This window comes from Bombus pascuorum, chromosome 6 (assembly GCF_905332965.1).
Source record: "Bombus pascuorum chromosome 6, iyBomPasc1.1, whole genome shotgun sequence".
Taxonomy (NCBI): domain Eukaryota; kingdom Metazoa; phylum Arthropoda; class Insecta; order Hymenoptera; family Apidae; genus Bombus; species Bombus pascuorum.
The window spans coordinates 9,996,684-10,017,755 of record NC_083493.1 but is presented as its reverse complement, the minus strand read 5'-3'; the positions used below and the strand labels follow the sequence as shown (position 1 = coordinate 10,017,755).

Below are 21,072 nucleotides of genomic sequence, written 5' to 3'. Positions count from 1 at the left end.
CAAATCCTTACGGGAGTGCGGTCGTCCTTTTAATTATCGTAAACCTGTGACTCAACAACATAATGAACTTTGAAGAAGAAAAGATAACTTCACACAGAGACTTTCGTTGTTCGTTGAACCGACACTCGAGAAATTCACATTTCATTTAACGTGTTTCTCTCGGCGTTTGTACCTCGTTATAACACAAGTTAATTTCTTTCTTTTCATTGTGATACTTTCGTCAAGGAAACGTAATTACGTGTCGTAAAGTAAATGCTGACTGTTGCAGTGGCACGTTTCGTGCCTCGCGCTTATCGATAACACAAAACGATTATTCGAAAGCAAAGTTTTCATACAGTAAACATTGAAAAAAAATGTATCACTGTAACATCAAAACTAAATTCTTTGATTTAATTTCAATTCCAAGGACAAACATGTGGAACTAGCCTTCTCTTCGTGTTCGATCAAACAATCTATCTTCTCTATCTATGCGATAAAAATAACTTATTACAGGATCATTTGACTTTCTAAATTCACCAAACGGCTTCAATACATTCTTAAATTTCCAAATTTAAGGATCTTTAAAAATTCACCAAACATTGAACATTTGGACCTTTAAATTCACAAATTTCGAGATCTTGAAAAATTCCTCAAATCTTAAACGTTTAAAGCCTGAAATTTCCAACTTCCAAAGAGTCCAATTTATTAAACCCAAAACGCATAAATCTTTATATTTTCAAAAGTTTACCGAACCTTAGACACCTAAACGCCTCTAAATCTCTAAAGCTCTGCGTTTCCAAAATTCACTAAACCCCTGTTAAATATATGCAAATCTCTAAGAGTTTACCAAACTCAAAACACCTAAACCTCTAAATTCCCAAGTGCCTAAATTTTGAAATATTCAAAATTTATCAAACCCTTGGTTCTATACCATCCAAGTAATCCCCCGTGTCACCGAAACGCTAAACAGTAAAATCAACATTAGACGGTACCCAATGCCATAACATTTCCCTTTTGACGACGTCTCCAATGCAGGTGCAAGTGTCAGTGCTGAAAGAAGAGAAACGGAATCTGCTGCGACAAGTGGACGAGCTGAGCAAAACGAGGCGGTACGACGATAGCGTATTGCACAGGCATCGCAGCCAGTCTTTCTCGGAACAACACGACTCACAGCGAAATCTGAGGAACACGGCCACTCCAACGAGAGACATGGGAACGATGTGCGGCGTAATGACACGGGACGTCGGTGTTTCGCACCAACAGGTACGCCGTCGACTTCCGTTTCACGCCGTTTTATCGGCCCCCTCGATCTCCTTTTGTTCTCGCTCTCTTATGTTCCATCGCTTGAGAAACCGTAACACGTTGAGAACGCGGCGTTGAATCAACTTCAACGGACCGAGGTGGAAAATTTGCATATACCCGATGCTCGGCTACCTTTTAATTGCACTCACAGCGAAATAGTTAGGCGAATGTTGCTTTATCGGATCTGGTGAGAAAGTGTGGGGCTTAAATTCGCCGTTGAAACGCGAACCCGTCTCTTTTCGGCAGGATGATTCTATGCAATTAATTTCATGCAGTTTCTACTTCTTGGATTTCTTATGAATATGCGCGAGCCACCTTTCTATTAGCTTGTTACCATTTGCATGAAAGAAAAGTTTTTCGAACGCAACCGTCCGTTTTACTTGATTTTATTTCAGGCGGAATAAATTAATCGGTGAACATAAAGGAGTAATAATAGACGGTATGCAATGGTTTTTATTGGACGGTTTATTTTATTAAGTCTCCTTTACGAGTTAGCTCTCTCTCGGTTGTCTGGCATCTGCTGATTCTAATTACGAGCCCGATATTCCGCTTCCTAATACGCGTTTGTATTTATAGCCGAACGAAAATTGGGTCACTGTGCACATTTCGTTTGCATCACACTTTTACGCTGTAATTGAATTAAAGGTTAAGCCGATAGAATTTCCGCGAATTTTCTCATCGTGTCAGGTACGTCGCTTACGTAAATCAAAATAAAGTTTGCATCGAAAACTTCGTTAGAAAACTAGCTGCGAACTGGGTAATTAACTTCCGCCGATTAGCTTCCGCACAGTAGTAGTCTGGTATTCTCTAAGCTCCTCGTTCTAAAAGCCAAGCGTAGTATTGTAACTAATCGAATAAGAGATAGATACGTATTCGCGCATAAGTATCAGGACATCTACTTGTTATATTTATTCATTGACTTCCACAAATTTATTTCATCTATATATATATATGTATATATATATATATATATATATATATATATATATATATATATATATATATATATGTGAAAATTACAGAGGAAGAACACAATAAGTGACATTTTATAATAAAATAATTAGAAAATAAAAGCAGTAGATAGCATTCGATTTGTACCAAGTATCGGGTATCCTAATACTTATGGCAGCGTACGTAGTACGTATACGTAGTAACACGTTGGATTGTCACGCGATCAGGTTCGAACCCGAGATGTCGGCATGATAACGAGCACGCCGATAAAACGATCCTTGCAAAAGAGTCGATTGCAAATCGAAGAAATCGTACCTGAAATTAAAGACCACAGCACATTGTTCGACGATCGAACGTCGTCGAGTCTTGATAAGCTTTACTCGAGCGATTCCCATGACAGTTGGAGATCGACTTTAACCTGTAAGCAACGACTATATGAAGATATAACGTCGGAGGCAAAAATGAGGAATCGCTTGAAGAGGAGCCCACTTCAGATAGAAACGATACCACCTATCAGCCCGAAATTGGCCAGAGATGTAAAGAAATTTCGTGATGTTGCAGTTAACACGAGGAACAAGTCAAAGGATCTTGTATACAGTCGATTTGTGATCGAGGATATAGCACCTGAAATAAAGAAAGAAGCGAAGAAAAGATCGTGTGGAACATCGACAGGATTAAACATGAAAGACGTTTTAACGAAAGAAGATGTCGCGGTTATCGTGGATGATGCTCTCAGGATTTATAAGAGTACTTTAATTAAAGATACAGTGTCTAGGGGTTGTCAGTGTACCCCAGATCCGGTAAAAATAGTCGAGAAGAAGGATCAGTACATACAGGTGGCGGAACCATTTAAAATGAGAACGAACGTAGGAGTCATGGTCAAGCCAAGGATGTGTGAAATTGGAATCGAGGTTAGAACTGGTCCTGCAACGAAGACCATCGCTGTTGGTCCGGATCCAGTTGCTACTCAGCCGTTATCTTTACATTCGATGAACTCGAGAAGTCATTCGTTTAATTACGGCGATACTCAGCTAAAAAGAAAAACTACAAAATCTGTTAGCGTTATGGTAGATGATTTAGTGAGAACCACGGTAAAGAGTACCGACACTTCCGGTCTAGCGCCTAGAAAACGAGAGTTTGGTACTTCGCCGATAAAAAAGAAATTCACAGACGTCTCGGTCGGAGAGTCGATCAAACCACACATTTCTATCTCATGCGCTGCTAATTATTGTGATAATTGTAAGGAAACTATAAAGAATTTGGCGAAACAAATTGTCAACAACGCGGAAAATAATATGAATCACCAAAACACGAATCTCGTCTCGAGGATACCGAGGCCGTCTCAAATACCGTTGAACAATACGATAGATTACAGAAGACAATTTAAACGACAGGATACATATACGAAGATACCTGCAGGTGTGATTAGATGTGATTCCGATAACAAGGAACAATATGACAATAATCGGTTAGTAATTCGTTTAAGGATAACATCTCCGTTATTTTTCTCTCGTCTCTATTATGTTAATTACTCTTCTCAACGAAACACGATGGTAAATCTTATTATTTAGATACTTAAAATCCTATGTAGATTAGAAATTAGTAATGTGTAATCATTATTAATTCATTTGAATTACATATTAAGATTTATTTTTTCAAAGATTATCTTATAAGATCATTATAATTCGACACAAGCGCTGTCGATATAAGCGCTAGAAAATGTTACGTACGCCATCTATAGGGTGGAAAGTTCAGATTAAGGGTAGTTCGGTAAAAAAGATAGTAAAGAAGTTGACACCATGGAGAATCAATCTATCGCATAGTCAGTGACAATCAAGTGCATATCAAGGATTTGTTGGTTTTTTCGAACTCCATGGTTGCGCGTCCTATGCGTCATACGTATTTTCACGGAGCAGAGCGCAGAGGTCAAATCGTAAATAACGTCGTAGAGGTCAGTGACAGAAAAAAGTGCACTTAAAATCATTGCGATTTCGCTATGGTGAATAAGTAAATCGTGTATCCGATCTCAACAAATCGATGCTGCAACAGCAGCAACAACAACACACTACCCGTTTAGTTAACGATACCGAACTCACCGAAATAAATTCTGCTTGTTTCGTTGAGAAAGGGTAATTGATTTCTTTTTAATCACTTTATTTTATTTAATCCTCTCCAATAAAAAAAACGTATATTATATATTTTATATATTTTACATATTATATATTATATGTTTATTATATATTATATATTTTTATATTTACATTTTTCTGTACTTTTTATAGTATCCAACAATTGCAAGGAGAGAAAAGAAAAGATGATAAATCAGAAGAAATATATAATACAGAAAAACAAGCAGATAGCGAAGAAAAACATGAACTTCCAGAATCCGCATTGTTCCAACCTATACAAGAAAAACCCAGGAAGAAAGTGGAACCATCGAAAGAGATGCAGGCCGCCATGAAAGTTCTTAACGACAGCTTTAAAAAATCTCCTAGTAAAAATATCTCTCATCAAATGAAAAATGCTATTAATATTATCCAACAAGAATGGTTCAAAGTTTCAAGTACAGCAAATGCCAATCCCTTAGAAGTTGAAGATTATCTAGATTGTTTTGAAGAATGTTCAAGTACTTTATTGCAATATATTGTTAATATGACTGACTCAAGTGGGAACACCGCAATGCATTATGCAGTATCTCATGGAAATTTTGATGTTGTATCTATACTTCTTGATTCAAAAGTTTGCGATATTAACAAAGCAAATGTGGCCGGATACACGGCTGTGATGTTGGCAGCTCTTGCTGAAGTCAGAAATTCCACTCATGCTTCAGTAGCTAACAGGGTATTCCAACTTGCAGATGTTAATATTCGAGCAAAATTAGTGAGTACCTTAAGTAATGACTTTAGTATGATTTTACTTTTTGCCTTTTTTGTATACTTAAAATTTATAATCTTTTTCAGCATGGTCAAACTGCCTTGATGTTGGCAGTATCTCATGGTCGCAAAGACATGACACAGTTACTTCTGGATGCTGGAGCTGCGGTTAACATTCAAGATGAAGATGGCAGTACAGCTTTAATGTGTGCCGCGGAACATGGGCACACGGATATCGTACGATTGTTACTTGCGCATCCAGACTGTGATCCATCGATCGTTGATATAGATGGTAGTTCCGCTCTAAAAATCGCGTTAGAAGCAGGCAATCGAGACATCGGTGTATTACTCTATGCACACGAGCGCGTGAATAGAGGAACAAGTCCATATTCATCGATGAGACGTAGTAGAAGAGGTTCCAAACCAACAACACCTACCGGCCCTTCCCCTTCAGCTCCAGTAAGCCCAGCTCCATCCAGGCGAATTCATTCTTCAACAGTTCCCTTAAACACCTCAAAATATTCTGCTAAATAATTTACAATATTCGAAGACTTTTTTTTATTGATATTTAACGTACTAGTAAATAATTTGAATTATAATTGCATCATACAAATAAGCAATAATACAATCGGCGTTCCGTGTTTCCTATATTTATTGCTAACGTGTTTTAATATTTATCGTCGATTTATAATATTTTAGGATTTTAATTTTTTAAGATGAAACAATCATGTTCTTGCCTAATCATTCGTCAGTCTCAGCGCAAACATTTAATTTAAGATATGTATTTAACTGCTCAACTTTGTATACAATTATTCAAAAAAAGTTTGAGGATGTTTTGTAAAGTTAGTCCATAGGAAAGGTATCTGTGAAACGTGTTGTTTCATATCGTTAGTAGATAGAAGGAATTTGTATAAAATGTGAAACTTCTTTCTAGGTGCTATCAGAGTAAAAGATGGATCCATTTTCATTGTTAATAAATTTTATACGATGTCACGATGACTAAATGGTTAACTTCAAAATTCAATTTTTACATTTTTAAAAACCATGTGTGAAAGTACAAAAAAATTTCTTATATATAAATACGAGCCCACACAGGGAAAGAATTAAGTACGTAATGTCTTCCAACATCCTGTGGCATTGAACATTCCAAAAAAAAAAAAAAAAGAATGAATCAACAAACAATCCGAATTTCTTGTCGCAGAAAGTTTTTCTTACATCTACTCTATGACATATTCTGTAACTGTCAGGCCTAATTTCCGTTAAATCCTGGGGATCAAACTATCAGTAGAATAATTGTGTACTGATATACATAGAGGAAAACGATACAATATGTGTAATGATTATATGGTGCACAAATACGAGATTTCTAATTCCCGTGACTATAATGTTGAATTTATATACGGAGAAATTTGTAGAACCTATTGGTGATCGTTCGATGTTGAAGTAGAAATGTTATAGATGTGAAAGTATAAATATAGCATCCGTACATAACAACAAAACATCGGAGGGCATACGAGGAAAATTTACTAAGTTTAATAGTTGTTGAAATTATTTCAGGATACAGTATATATATATATATATATTATATATTATATTATATATAACAAAATACAAAAGATGTAATTTCATTTCATTCCTCGTTTATCTGTGTTACCCTCGTGTTAGGAATTGGATGTATAAGAATAATCTTAACGTTGAACGTATTCTTACATAGGGTTGTGAATATCTAGAAATAACGAACGTATTTAAGTTCAACATCAAAGATTTAGGTTTAACGCTATAATGAGTATTCCTATCGTTAAGGATTTATATTAACGTTAAGTAACGACTATGTATCAAAGATAGTACTGAATCAAGTAATAGACTCGTAGGAATCTAGAAATTAGATAACTACTTTTCATTGTTTGTGCCTTTATATTTAACATAATATTGTAATTGATAATAAAATCGAGAAGAAACAGCATAAGATAATTGTATGATACTACAATTTACCAAAAATTAATATAAACAATACATTATGAATTAATCGAAATCCTCATTTTATGTTATAAACTTATATGAAACCCTTAACCGTCATAAATGTATTAATGATAATAAAAAGCAAATTTTGATAAAGTTTAATGTCCCATGATCAGCAGAGAATATTTTATCGATAAAATATAAATTGGATCAATTTAATATACATATACGTTATTAGAAGTTCAGCATTTTGATAGTGATAATCCTTTTTCAAATAGAAATATATTCTCATAAAAACTATACATTGATTTCAATATTATTTATTTCAAAACCATAATTTTAAATAGTACAATCATATTTATTTGACTGTTAATAGTTTGAACACTTTACATCATATTTGAAATTCAACTTAAAGTAGGTTAAAACTTCGAACTTCGAAGTTGGCAACCCTGATTGATAATGATGATCAGTGCTGATTACATATCATGATCATGACCGTAACGCGACGTTGACGTTGCATATATACGTCATATGTACATGCATCACTACTCACCACGTTTAACGTATACATATGTGTATAACGTACATCATTTGATCGCTTACTTGACAGTTCTTTTCGCATGGTTTGCAATTGTGTTTTAACATAATCAATATGTATGAAAACAGTTTAAATATTTTTATTAATTTCGTAGATATATAATATAAATTAAAACAAATAATTTGTTGTAATATTGCATATGACATGTTACTTTCTAATTCAAACTTTATGTGAATTAAAAATACAAATTTCAACTTATAAAACTCATGTTTATATGTGTTTCAATTTTTTATCAAATTATTTAAGAATAGTAAAAAGTTATATTAAAAGAGACGATAGATATTTTACAAATATTAAGTAATATTTATAATTAAAATATCAGTTGTTTGTTTCATTTATGTTTTATTGTATTAATATTTTGTGACACGTTTATTGTTTAGATTCGCTATAATTTATTTCCTGCAAAAGTACATTAGTTAACCGCCAAAATTGAGAATAAAATGCGAAGGATTCATTCAAGTAGGTTAACCTATGTTCAAAGTTCAATATAATGTTTAATTATTATAACTTAATATGATTTGATATTTTATGATAGATTATGCCTATGAACCAGTACCAACTACATCGAGCCATGGAGATTTGGAAGATGAGAATGAAAGAATGACAGATCATTTGAAAGACAAAATTCATGCCCTAAAGTCACTGTCGATTGACATTGGAAATGAAGTAGAATATCAGGATAAAATGCTCCGTGGAATGGTGAATAACACATTAGTGTAGATAAAAATCTACTGAGTATATAGAAGATAGAAGTATATAGAAGAAACTTTTTGTTATCAGGATGAAGATGTTGAAAGGACAAGTGGTTCATTAACAAACGCAGTTACACGTGTATTACGTTTATCTAAAGGAAGTCATACTTACTACATCTTATATTTAATGTTGTTTTCAATATTTGTCTTTTTCATATTATGGGTAACAGTGAAATTCTTTTAACTAGAACATTATAATGTCAAAGGGGTATTCAAAAACAGGATTCATTCCCATGAAGTGTTTTATTATACACGTGTTCATAATAATTTCTAAGCATAACATTTAATATTTGTGTATAAGAAATAATATTTTAAACCTATTTCAATAAGCTGTACAGTTAAACTTTAGCCGAATTCTATGTATAAAAAATTTTATCCTAATATTACACTTACATGTACAGGATGTCAAAAAATTATTTGTTATATTTTTTGGAGGAAATTCTTTGACCTTTGCAAAAGCGAATATCTGTTGGTTGTTGAAAACTAATGAAATTTTCTTTTTTTTTTCCAGACAAATGGTTAAGTTGTGATTCGTGGTTCCTACGTGACTTTCGTTCTTTGTGATGCAATAAAAAAAGAATTTAACCTTGAAAATCAGGTCAATTTTTTGGTTCATTTTTTTAACAGATCTCTACTGATCCGAAAATGTAGTCACCTTCCAAAACCATGACAAATAATTTTTTGGCATCCTGTACATAAATTAAATAATCTATAAAAATGATTAAAAATATTTTTTATGTTAAGATAAAACGTATATATATATTTAAATTTTTTAATGCGAAATAAAGTTAATTGTATATCTTCGAAATTTTCGTCGAATGATGTTTGAAAATTGGCGGCAAAGAACTGCAACTAAATAGTAAATGGTAACCTATTATAACCTGACTATCGAGTAGTATTCACGTGTGAGATATTTGGCTACACATGATACTAAGTAATAACTTTATATCAAAATAAAACAAATAATTTACGAAAATGAAGCTCAAAAATTTACGAATAAATCCTTTGAGTCGAGTTCAACGAGAGGAAAGGGAAGAAGAACCAAGTACTTCAGGAGACAAAACATCAGAGGTTATTTTGCCATCTGACAGCAACTTTAATCACATAAAATGCAAGGCAGTTCGACATCAAAAATGTCTAAAGTTGATGAAAGAGAAAGCAAAGGCCAAAAAAGAAGCCAAGAAGAAAAGAATTCAAGAAGGTGTTCCAAAACAAGTACCACATACTCTTGAGAGCTTAAGGGAGAAAGATGAAACTACTGTTTCTGGTGATCTTGATGATGAAGAAAATGCAGAGCTTAAAGTCGATTTTGAACATGATGAATTTGCTCCTTTTTATAAGCATGCTTACGAACCTAAAGTTTTGATTAGCTTTGCTGACAATCCGACGAGAAAAACCAGAATTTTTGGCAGAGAATTAACAAGGATAATACCGAATTCTATCTCTTTATATAGAAACCGTTCTGGGGTAAAAAAGATGGTAAAAAGTGCTATAGCAAGGAATTTTACTGACATTGTAATTGTTAATGAAGATCAGTGCAAACCAAGTATCCTTTGTACACATTTACAACTGAATTATTTAGAACAATTTCGTATTATCTGTATATTTAATGTTTTCCTTATAAATATTTTTAGATGGTTTGTTACTTATTCATTTACCTGATGGACCAACAGCACATTTTAAACTTAGCAATGTTAAATTAACAGTAGATTTAAAACGTAGTCACAAAGAAATTTCTGAACATAGACCAGAAGTTATTTTAAATAATTTCACTACTCGCTTAGGTTGTACAATTGGTAGAATGTTAGGGGCACTGTTTCATTATGAACCTGAATTTAAAGGCAGGAGAGTGGTAACATTCCATAATCAAAGGGACTATATATTCTTCAGGCATCATAGGTATAATAATTTAGTCTTTATTATGGTAGAATGCTTAATGAACATGCAATTACACAAATGATATTACAGATATCAATTTGACATGGAAAGGAATAAACCCAGATTGAGAGAGTTAGGACCTCGATTTACCCTAAAATTGCAGTCACTGCAACATGGAACATTTGACAGCAAATATGGAGAATACGAATGGATTATACAAGGAAAAAGACATGATATGGAAACGAGCAGGAGAAAATTTTTCTTATAAAGTTTATTATTTAATATAGAGAAGTGTTTTATTATGAACAATGAAAAGCTCTTTTATAAGAAATATAAAAATTTCCTTTTATTAAACTTTTACAAAATGTGAACTTGTAGATATAAAATAAAGATATTTAAATTTATCTTTTAACATGAGTTAATAAGAATACCTTATTTCTTTTTGCACATCATGTGTTTAATAACTTTCGGTTTAAATTGTTCATATGGTATATCTGTTCGTTTTAAGACATAAACTGCAGCTTGGAGACCACCTATATTTACACCCAAAGTTTTTGTTACATAGAACAAATCTCCAGCTGCTTGTAAAGCCTGTAACAAAGAAAACAACCTCAATCATAATTCTACAAAAATTTGATTTCAAAATTTTTATAGCATACCATACTAAGGCTGCGCCTGTCATAAGTGAGTAAAACACTCCGACCTCTTAAGGGTTTCATAATTCGTCCTAACTCTATCAAGAATTGCTTATAAAGTATTCTATTATCCATCATTCGTCCACTCCTTTTCCCAAATGGCTATAAGAGTTATTTGATAAAGTAAATAAATAGGGTAACGTATAATAAAAATGTTATAAAATAATATTTAAATACTTCAATACCATATCTGTAACAATAATATCAACAAAGGAATCTTTAAAAGGTAATTGTGAAACATTCCAATGTAGTAAGTCAATTTTACATTTAGAAGAAGATGCCTCTATGTTAGATTTTGTGTTATGTACAGCTTTTGGATGATTGTCCCCTCCAATAATATAAGATTTGGAATATACTAAAGCTGCCTGTAATTTTCAATATTAATAGTTTTTATATTTAACATAATATATTTATGTTACATTGAAATACAAATGTATGTGTCTGTATTACCTCAATTGGGATGGAACCACTACCACACATGGGGTCAATTATTATGTCTCCTGGATTAGGATGAGCTAATCTTAACAAATTATAACATACAGTTGCTCTAAGCGTAGTTGGTCCAAAACACATGATATTCCTATGATGCTTAGATTCATGTGTAATACGTAACTGTGTTATCAATTCATCTATTTATGATAAAATACATATTATCCTCTACAATAAAAAACAACCACATATTAAGTTATTTCACTTACTGTCAATTACTTTACAAACTACTTCTAAATAATATGTTGATAGATCCACAAGCCACAAATATTTATCTTGCAATTCTCCTCCAATAGCTCTGGCAACCTCTGCTGATTCAAATGTATGTTTTCCAGTTCTTTCACATGTTACTCTATATCTTAATATTTCATCTTCCTTAGTGTCAGATGGATCTTGCCCTCTTTTTCTTCCTTTAACTGTGATTGGTGTAACAGTTGTGTTACAAAGCTTACGATCTTTTTCTGCTACATTATATTCATCAGTCGTTGGATATATTTTCCCTTGAAAACCAGTAATACTTTTCCAAGCATTCAAAGCTTTTTCTAATTTCATATCATTATGCACAGCATCTTTAAATAATTGTAAATCAGCTTCTTTGCTATTTCCTGAGAATTCAAATTTTCTAACGTCTGCGACAATATAAATATTGTCTATTGATCTCATTTCTTGTACCTAAAATTACAACTCAAATAAAATAATATTATTAATTCTGTACAATAATAATTTTATTTCACAGAAATAAATTTACATGTTAAAAACATCAGTATTAAAATAAACAGTAAATAATATTACTTGTGCGAATTGACTCCAATATACATTAAAATAAATCTTGCCGCGTTCCTTAACGATCTTAACATTTTTATCTAATTTTTCTTTGCATTCATCCACTGCTTGCCACTCGAAACCTAAAATTAGACGATTTATAGGTTACTCTAAGTAACCACGTGCCTTTAATCTTATTAATTAGGGAACATTTAGCTACCTGTATCTATTGTCGTTGCTATTATAAAAACATTATCGCTCGCTAATGATTCTATGAAAAGCTTTCGTAAATTCGATTCGTTGTCCTCATTCATGTCAAATTTTGTACTTTACATGTAAATTATATTATGCTCCATGAACACGTGATTATACACGTGACTAATATCAAACTAGCACCACGTGTCTCACTAATCAGATAAACTGCATCTAATTATAAATCTATAATATTAACTATAGACCAAATTAAATGAATATTATATTCTATTTATTTCTCATGTAATCTTCTACTGCTTATATTTTTACTTTACATGAAAATTAATTTAAATATAAAATAAAACGTTTTAATGTTCTTTATAATTATTTGAAATTATTAGAACATTAAAACATTCCAAGAACGCGAAAATCTATGTAACTCGTGATTTTAATACGCGAGTGAAAGGTAGCTAAAATCGCGCGGTTACGAAGTCCGTTTTTGTGCAAAATAAAGAATACCTCTTCGAAGCTCATGCATTCCTGATACAAGATGTCAATTTTGTTCAACAGTTTACAAAATTTCTAACTTTTACGAAATGTAACAACAAATGGTTATCAAACGCATTACATAGAACGAAACCCGGTATATATCGAGAAACGAATATTTTCAATAATTTTAACGGTATTGTAAATTTATATATAAATTGCATTTGTGTGCGCAGATATGTGCATTTTATCGAACTGCCGCCAGACGAAAGAACAGCCATCGATAGTGTTTTGTTATGTTCTAATTTATTTCGTTGTTTACTTTTAATTGCGGTTAAAACACGCTAAAATTTCGTTAATTAAAATAAATTGAATTTTCTATATATATACAATCACTATATCCACTTTTGCAATAATTGTAATATATTTTCCATAATTGCTATTCCAAAGGATTTCATATTTATATCATCAAGGATTAATTAAGTTTGGTAATACAAAATAATCATAGAAGCTTCACATATGTTATTCGTCTATTCACATTGAGCAAAAGACAGATTGAAGAATTATTAAAAAATTACTAAAAAATCTTAAGATTTATATGACAACGATTTGATAACGAGAAATTTTCTTATCAACAAGATAAGAGAAATTTAAGTACTCCATGCAAAGGCAATCATAAATTCAAATATTCCATTTTATCGGTCTAACGATCAAAGAGGACCAAATGTAAAAGAAAATTACAAAAACATAAATTAAATTGAAATGTTCAACCATTGTATAAACGATCGATTATAATATAATGATACATTCTCTTTGGAAACGTGAAGGGTATCTATACAATTCCATTTTATAAATTCAATTGTAAGGTTCAACGATCCTTTCACGATGCAAATGAATATTCACGAAAAGCAGTCGACGTCAGTTGACAGTTGCACTTATCCTCAATTTAATTCATCCTATCATTTAATTCATCATATAGATATCCTGCGAAATCAGTTTCTGTACTTCACGCGACGTTAAATCTCACAAAAGTTGCTTTAGCTTCAAATGTGAATAACGATGCAAAATTGTAACGATAAAATTTATAAATAGGAAAAATGGTGTAATGAATAATTAAATTTATTTAGTACACCGTAGAATTTGTTCTAATTTGTAATTAGAGTTTAAATCAGACACTTTTAATGATATCGTATATATTAGCTTCATTCTCACCTAATTCTTTATTAAATTTAATTACATTAACACGTACATTTTATTCTTGCAAATGACGACGGCCAGCAATTTCGAGCCGCAATTAATTACTCAATTACGTCGAAAGAGATTATCGCTCAAAGTAATATGGTAATATGCATATGTATGTACATATGTCGTTATATCATAATACATAATATCGGTTCTGGTAACATGTTCTTAAACTCCTCTGTTAATGTACATACGAATCTTTTAATATATGCCGATATTATTAATATGAAATTTACCGTGGCATATCTTCTTGCACGATGATTTATCAATTATTAATATTAATGAATCTACAAATTACAAATTGTAGCTTGTAAAAAGTAAAATTCTATTACACAGACGTTCTTTTTAATTAATTTCTTATTTTAATTTTATATGTTACAAATTAAATTACTAAATACCTAACAAGTATTTAGATACAAGAAAAAACAAAGAGTAATCTTTAAGTATTACAACTTAGCTTTGACTAAAGTTTATTCGTAAACTCATACAATAATCTTTTTTCTAAATTTTTTCTAAATAAACCTCTGTCTTTAACAAAATAAAAATTACAATATGTTAACTATAATACATTAACTATATAAAAGCTTATAAACCAAATAAATTTTAGAAAAATCATGCAACAAGATATAGGACAAAATCTTACACATGTCTCTCTCTCTCTCTTTCAGGAGAGAATTTCTCAAGAAACTCGAATTATAGCGTGTGAAGATGATAACAGTACAAGTTCGATCGTACAAGAGGAGCCTTGTTACATTTATTCCGGCATACTAACACCGCTAGTAACTCGAACATCGTTTGCCATCGATAAGTAGCCATGGTTTTAGTAATTCGTGTACGTTTCGAACGGTCTCTAACCTGATGATAAAATTTCAGGTGGAGAAAAAAAAAGAGGAGATCGAAACGATGATCGTTCAATGGAGGTTCCAGTTATTAAATAAAGATCATCCGGAGTGCACGTGGAAGCGCTCGTTGATCTGGGATGCACGCAGGTAAATATGTAATTTCCTGTTATTCATAGACAATCGTTTGAGTATCCTGGATTAAAATCGATCATTAAATGGTTGCAGGCTAAAGAGGGAAGTTACCACCGTGGAAGGTAGAAATTCGTGGAGGTGACTGCATCCCGGGTCATTTCAGGTCGAAAGTTCGTCGGGCCATACGTCTCTATACATAGAAGCGACTGAACCTCCCCCTCCTCTCTTGATCTTTCCACCCTTTCCTCTCTTTCTCGCGCATCCTGTCCCGTGGACTGACAGCTGAAGCCAGGAGTGACTGAAATATTCATCGGCACAAGGCGAACGAGGCGCGACTGAACGTCGATCTGTCAACCTCTTTGACTGTATAAATATGGACTGCCATCGAGATTCTGCGCGTTATATAGATTTACAGTAGAAAGGCAAATGTTTAAAACATTTTTTGATCGGCAGATGGACATTTAACAGATTAATTTAATGCCAGCAGCATGACACTGAAATTAGGATCGAATCGTGTTTGTCAGGAAAATAGTGACGATAAGATTTAGTAGACGACTTCTGTTCGATTTTTTCCGGCAACTATTTCTAGAGCTTTTAACTCATTGGGGTAATAATTTTCTTAACGCTCGAACGTCCCTCTGTGTAAATATGGAATGAAAACAACGTTTAGTTAAAATAGTGGCATACGATGTAGTATGGAATCTATTTCTTTTATTTTTTAATTATCGTAAGTACCACGTTAAACATTACGACGATGATCCGTGTAAATTCGACTGAAATGTATATACGTTACAAAGATTTAAGATTCGATAGTATGGTCCGTGATACGAAACTTTGTGCTTCAGGATATCTCTGTCAGAGTATTATCAAGGGATTACACTTCCACGGGTTTCGAGGAACGACAGATCATCAGGGCTGTCGAGAAATTTAAAGAGATGGATTTTACTGGTGGACAGTCGTAAAAATATGAATGTTTAATAGTCACGTACACACGTAGTCACGTTCCTGTTAAACATATACTACTTATCCCTTCTAAAATGAATTATTTTCTTAATACATTCCACGTAAAACGATTAATATATAAATAAAATGTTGGAATTTAATCTTGAAGTTAAGATTAATAATCTGTGGAAGACACAATGTTTGTGTTGAAATAATATTCAGTGATGTTTATTAAACAGAACAGAATTTTCTTAATACATTCCACGTAAAACGATTAATATATAAATAAAATGTTAGAATTTAATCTTGAAGTTAAGATTAATAATCTGTGAAAGACACAATGTTTGTGTTGAAATAATATTCAGTGATGTTTATTAAACAGAACTACAGAACCAAACGTATACAAGAATTGTTGATTGTTGGCCAGTAACATTCAGACTAGACTTAGGTAGTGACCCATGATCCCTTAAATACTTTGAACCCCACTCTTTATACAGTAATGAGTATGACCTGTGTAAATGTCCTGTTCAAATGCCTGTGTGGGTGTCTATGTAAGGGTATTGTGCCTACGCGTGAAATATCGTTGTATTCCAACATAAAATATAAGAATTATCCTAAATTCTATTTATATCGTTAGATCTTCCAATGTCTGATCACACATGCTCATACTCTACTTGTTTAACTGCAATTTCTAAACTCATTTCCTCCACCAAGTGACATCAGAAGATACTTCGTAATTAAATTCTCGATTTATGACTTCAATTTGCATTTTGAATGGTATGTTGCGGAGACAGATTGTATTTGCATAACAAAGTCTACTTCCTTCTCTAGCTTTACTTTCGATTCTTTAGATCGGGAATTGATCAGGTAGAAAGTACGTATAAAATTGAATATTTTGTATCTGACGTGGAATCACAATAACGAACGCCTGAAGTTGGCTTAAACAGGTGTTAAAAGCTCGCAAGCTAAACGAGGCTTTTGTTCCACACTTGTACAATCAACATTTACCTATACAGCTTCTCCTGGAAAAATCACAAGTGTAAGTCATATTTTTACGACATATTAAAATTGCCATATTATAATTCCTAACTGAATCTATATTTAATACGTAAAAATTTTATTAGTTCAATAGTGCAAGACTTTTTTAAAATCTCTGTTCTTGCCTCGTTTATCGGCGATTAAAATGGCAAACGTAAATAGCTTTTCACGCGAGCTATCTCTCTGCCGTAATGCAGGCGCAACGATGCAACAGAGGGTGGAAAGTGAAACGTTCTCGTATGCGATTTCGATGCTTGTTTGTCGTCCACGCACGACAACCGAGGGATGGGCTAACTAGACGTCGAATTAAGCCGGCACTCCGAAACGCTTTTAAAATTTAAATAATGCATCGTTGCCCGACCCGTCTGCCCCTTTTCGCGGCACCAGAATTTCTCATTGTCCGCGTTCCTTCACCTGTCGACCCTCGTTGCCTCGACTTTTTGGCAGTTTTTGAGGAACGCCCGGACGTCGCAACCTGTTACCATCGACGCGCCGAAACCGGATGTATCTCGCTCGACTCGGCGCTGTTCTCTTCTGGAAACGAAGGTGGCTGACAAGGATGTAGCGTGGAAGAAAGTTCTCGCTGAGCTTCGAAAATATCGCGTGCTCTTCGTGGATATAAAAAAACCGGATTTCCAGGCGGGGCCATCTTCGGTAATTAACGTTGAATTCTTTATGAATTTTATCGGGCTCCTTCCCTCGCGTGTACATCGTATATCCGTTTCGCCGTTGGAAAATCAGATAAACGATATGGATGGACGTTATATTTGAATAACGACGGAGAATTGCTGGGAATCGACGGAATTGTACATGGAAATTGGAAGAAACAGAGTTATCGGCAAGCGAACGTGTTCGATGGATTTGTAGGGGAAATAGGATTGGCGAAGGATACGGTGGATCCTCGAGATGGTAAAATTCGGATTAAAACAAACGGTATCGGAACGCGTTGCAGCTGAATAACGATACTCGACGGAATTGTTAGGGATTGATGGAGTTGTGTTTGACGTATGGAAGATGAAAATTGATAGAAGTAGAATTGTTGCGTGGGAAATGTTACGTTTGATGAAGCGTGGATGAACATTATATTTGAATAACGACGCTCAATTTGCTATTGCTAGAGATAGAAATTGGAAGAAATAGAATTTTTAGAGGAGAAACGCTGTGTTTGAGGAAATATGGTAATTGTTGATGGAGTTATGATAGATGCAGTGGAGTTATGTAGTGGATCTGCAAGATGATGAAATTAGCGTTAGAGCAAATTAGATTCTTTCTTTCCGTTGATATTGAAGTAAGTCGATAAAAGTGGTCGAAGAAAATTGGATTGTAAGTATTTTAAGAATCGTAAATATAATATTGCAGCATTCTGAAAGCGTACTAGTAACGTATTTCTGCGAGGATATAATAAATAGAGATATTTTCGGATGTAGTGACGATGAATGTATCGAAATATTATTTTAGCAATTGAATTACGATTACGAGCGCGTTGAACGTTTCTCCTGCTAGATAATAAGCGTTGAAATCAAAATTTCTGTTTTCTAATGGCATCAGTTACTTACGATTATGATCAGTTTCTAATAAAAAAAGATATCGTAATTCGTAATGAAAACAGTAACGAAAATAGTAAATTAATTTCTTACGTGGTTGAAGAACAGTTATCAAATGCTACTTACATAAAGTGCGTGAAAAATAAGCGAAACAGATGAGATAGGCAGATATACGAGATAAACGATCGTTTATTATCGAGTATACGATACATATCGGTGGCAGTACAATTAGCTACGAGTATCGGTCAATCGATCGTTCAAGTAACAATTAGTCGATGGTTTCACGAGTCAAGTGTGCAATTATAATTTCAAAGGAATAATTTAATTCGTTTCCGTGAGAGCGAGAAGGAGAAAGAGAGAGAGAGGGGTGGGAGGGATTGGTCGAGAGTATCGTGGATGAAATTGAATAAAGTGCAGCATCATGAAAGACGGGTCTTTTCTTTTAGTTATTTTTATTCGGACGCAGATCTACAGCAGCAAACGGCATCAATTTGTTTTCAACTTAAATGCCTGGAGGGTTTAAAACCAATTCCTTTCGCCGACTTTCTTTTGTGCTTTAATCAACCTTATTCATTGGATTTCTAAAACGATGAATTTATAACAAAAACTATGAAAGCAGAGTAATATCGGTTTCTCTATTATATAATATTTGCAGGAGAAATTAAGAACGTTTTTATACGCCCATACACACACATACACACACACATATGTATATATACGTTGTACTAATAACTAGAGCCTTAGTTGGTAATGATAGTTTAGACAAATAATATTAACATATTATTAAATACATACAACATATTGATGGATATATATTGATGGATATATATTGATGGACATATTGATAACGCGTTATAGAATGTATACGAGTAATACTAATACTACTGGCACAATAGTAATAATGTAACTATTATTACAATTCTAATTACGTTCAGTAATGTGCAAAAGATTTTTTATTTTATTTTCCAAAAGCTAATTAGGTCAATAACGTTTTGTTGTACCGTTTGCTTTAACTTGTCATGTTGTGATATTATTGAAAGTTGAAATTATTTCAGATAATCTTTGCACATCACTAATGAATATTCTTAATATATACGCTTCAGTGGAACAACAATTTCTTCCTTAATCGTAGAATTCGCGATCGTCGAGAAGAAACAAAATCTGAAATTGCGCTGTGTCTTGAAGTAACAGGTGCCATCGGCAACAGGCAGAGTTGAGGTTCTGCCCTTTCGTGATTATGATTATTGCCCGAAAGCCAATATCATAATCAAGGCTTTCTGAGCAACAATCAAAAGCATAAAGAGCGTTTACTGGACGAATATTTGAAGAACAATCGCTTCTTCATAATCTGCAATACAAAATAAAGAGATTATTCGAAATTGTCTGAATCTACGGAAATGTAAAAAATAGTTAAAATTACATTGGAATCGTAGTATTAACAACGACACGGAGGTAATTTCGTTTTGATGGAGGTTCCTTATGAGGCTTGAAAAGAATCGCGAAAGCTTGGAAAACATCGAAACTACCTTGCACGCTCGTCAATCTTCTCGGAAACATGATTGAGACGAATGGCCCAGCGGGGCTATCGAATCATAATTTCATTACACGTAAGATATCGAACACATGTTGGTACAGCAATGGCAGTCTGACAGCTCTTTCTTCTTTCGTTCGTTTACGCGGAAGGTATGTACAATAATTCGACAAGATCCTTATCGATGATACTTTCTTAATTACATTTTTAGATAAATTTCTATTAAAGACTCGGTTGGTTAAGTAAAATCATCATGAAAGAGATCAACGTAAATTCTTCAGATTAAAATCGAAGTACTTTAGTGGGTTTCTTCTTTACCGACCGTGTTGCTTTTTTAAATTCCGTGGCGCGTATTTGAATTTAAAACACTGCGAAACCAATTCGATTCACAACTTAATATACATGACCGATTACAACTACAATCGAAACCTAAATCTACAATTGCACCTAACACAGTTCTACACCAAAAGCTTTATTAATTACATTATACGTAAAGCTACCAATAGCAGCGAAGCAAAAATTAAATCTACGTCTACTATCTACAACGATCTACGACACAATACCAAATCAAATAGCAATCAAACAAAGATACAAGTCACTACGAGATAAAAATAAATCTACAAAATGAAAAGAAACGAAAGAAGAACAAAAGGATCAAACGGTAAAGCAATACTGATCGAACAATCTTCTACAATCTACAAAGTATACCTATAAATCCTACTCGGTGTATACCACGCATCACAAGTCCATAGAGTAGAAGTCAGAAGTCTTCACCAAGGTCCAGCTGTTGGTGAAGCAAGGAGTGTGCCTCGTGACTGGGAGAACCGGAAGCGGAAGCGTTGGACCACGACCGCCGGAGTCCCGGAGTCGAATGACGTAACTTGG

At 33.4% G+C, this 21,072-nt stretch overlaps 5 protein-coding genes across 12 annotated transcripts in view; 3 read left to right on the top strand and 2 right to left on the bottom strand.

Moving 5' to 3' along the window:
• The window catches only part of LOC132907740 (KN motif and ankyrin repeat domain-containing protein 2), a 60,638-nt gene extending 53,501 nt beyond the window's left edge, over window positions 1-7,137 (top strand). For all 5 annotated transcript variants that reach the window (XM_060961107.1, XM_060961108.1, XM_060961110.1 and 2 more), the window contains 4 exons: window positions 1,015-1,242; window positions 2,460-3,700; window positions 4,515-5,112; window positions 5,193-7,137. In XM_060961107.1, coding sequence (XP_060817090.1) covers window positions 1,015-1,242; window positions 2,460-3,700; window positions 4,515-5,112; window positions 5,193-5,639 — 2,514 coding nt within the window. In that variant the 3' untranslated portion in view covers window positions 5,640-7,137. The remainder of the gene's footprint in view (window positions 1-1,014; window positions 1,243-2,459; window positions 3,701-4,514; window positions 5,113-5,192) is intronic.
• The window catches only part of LOC132907768 (BET1 homolog), a 137,493-nt gene extending 128,099 nt beyond the window's left edge, over window positions 1-9,394 (top strand). Inside the window, exons 1-4 of one of the 4 annotated variants that reach the window (XM_060961162.1) lie at window positions 7,545-7,687; window positions 8,043-8,121; window positions 8,198-8,361; window positions 8,443-9,394. In XM_060961162.1, the coding sequence (XP_060817145.1) occupies window positions 8,103-8,121; window positions 8,198-8,361; window positions 8,443-8,598 (339 nt within the window). In that variant the 5' untranslated portion in view covers window positions 7,545-7,687; window positions 8,043-8,102 and the 3' untranslated portion in view covers window positions 8,599-9,394. The other 3 variants (XM_060961163.1, XM_060961164.1, XM_060961165.1) reach the window with 3 other exon arrangements.
• Window positions 1-21,072, bottom strand: part of LOC132907770 (cytochrome b-c1 complex subunit 8) — a 248,975-nt gene that overhangs the window by 178,815 nt on the left and 49,088 nt on the right. The gene's annotated exons all lie outside the window — the stretch shown is intronic.
• On the top strand, window positions 9,385-10,704 carry LOC132907753 (probable ribosome production factor 1). Its single transcript, XM_060961135.1, has 3 exons — window positions 9,385-9,960; window positions 10,049-10,313; window positions 10,383-10,704. The coding sequence occupies exons 1-3, from the start codon at window positions 9,390-9,392 to the stop codon at window positions 10,558-10,560; spliced, it is 1,014 nt and encodes a 337-aa protein (XP_060817118.1). The 5' UTR covers window positions 9,385-9,389; the 3' UTR covers window positions 10,561-10,704.
• Window positions 10,612-12,636, bottom strand: LOC132907752 (tRNA (guanine(6)-N2)-methyltransferase THUMP3-like). The gene is made up of 7 exons (XM_060961134.1): window positions 12,459-12,636; window positions 12,269-12,381; window positions 11,686-12,148; window positions 11,438-11,616; window positions 11,173-11,352; window positions 10,952-11,089; window positions 10,612-10,883 (listed from the first exon to the last, which is right to left on the bottom strand). Exons 1-7 carry the CDS (start codon window positions 12,550-12,552, stop codon window positions 10,725-10,727), a joined length of 1,326 nt encoding a protein of 441 aa, XP_060817117.1. The 5' UTR covers window positions 12,553-12,636; the 3' UTR covers window positions 10,612-10,724.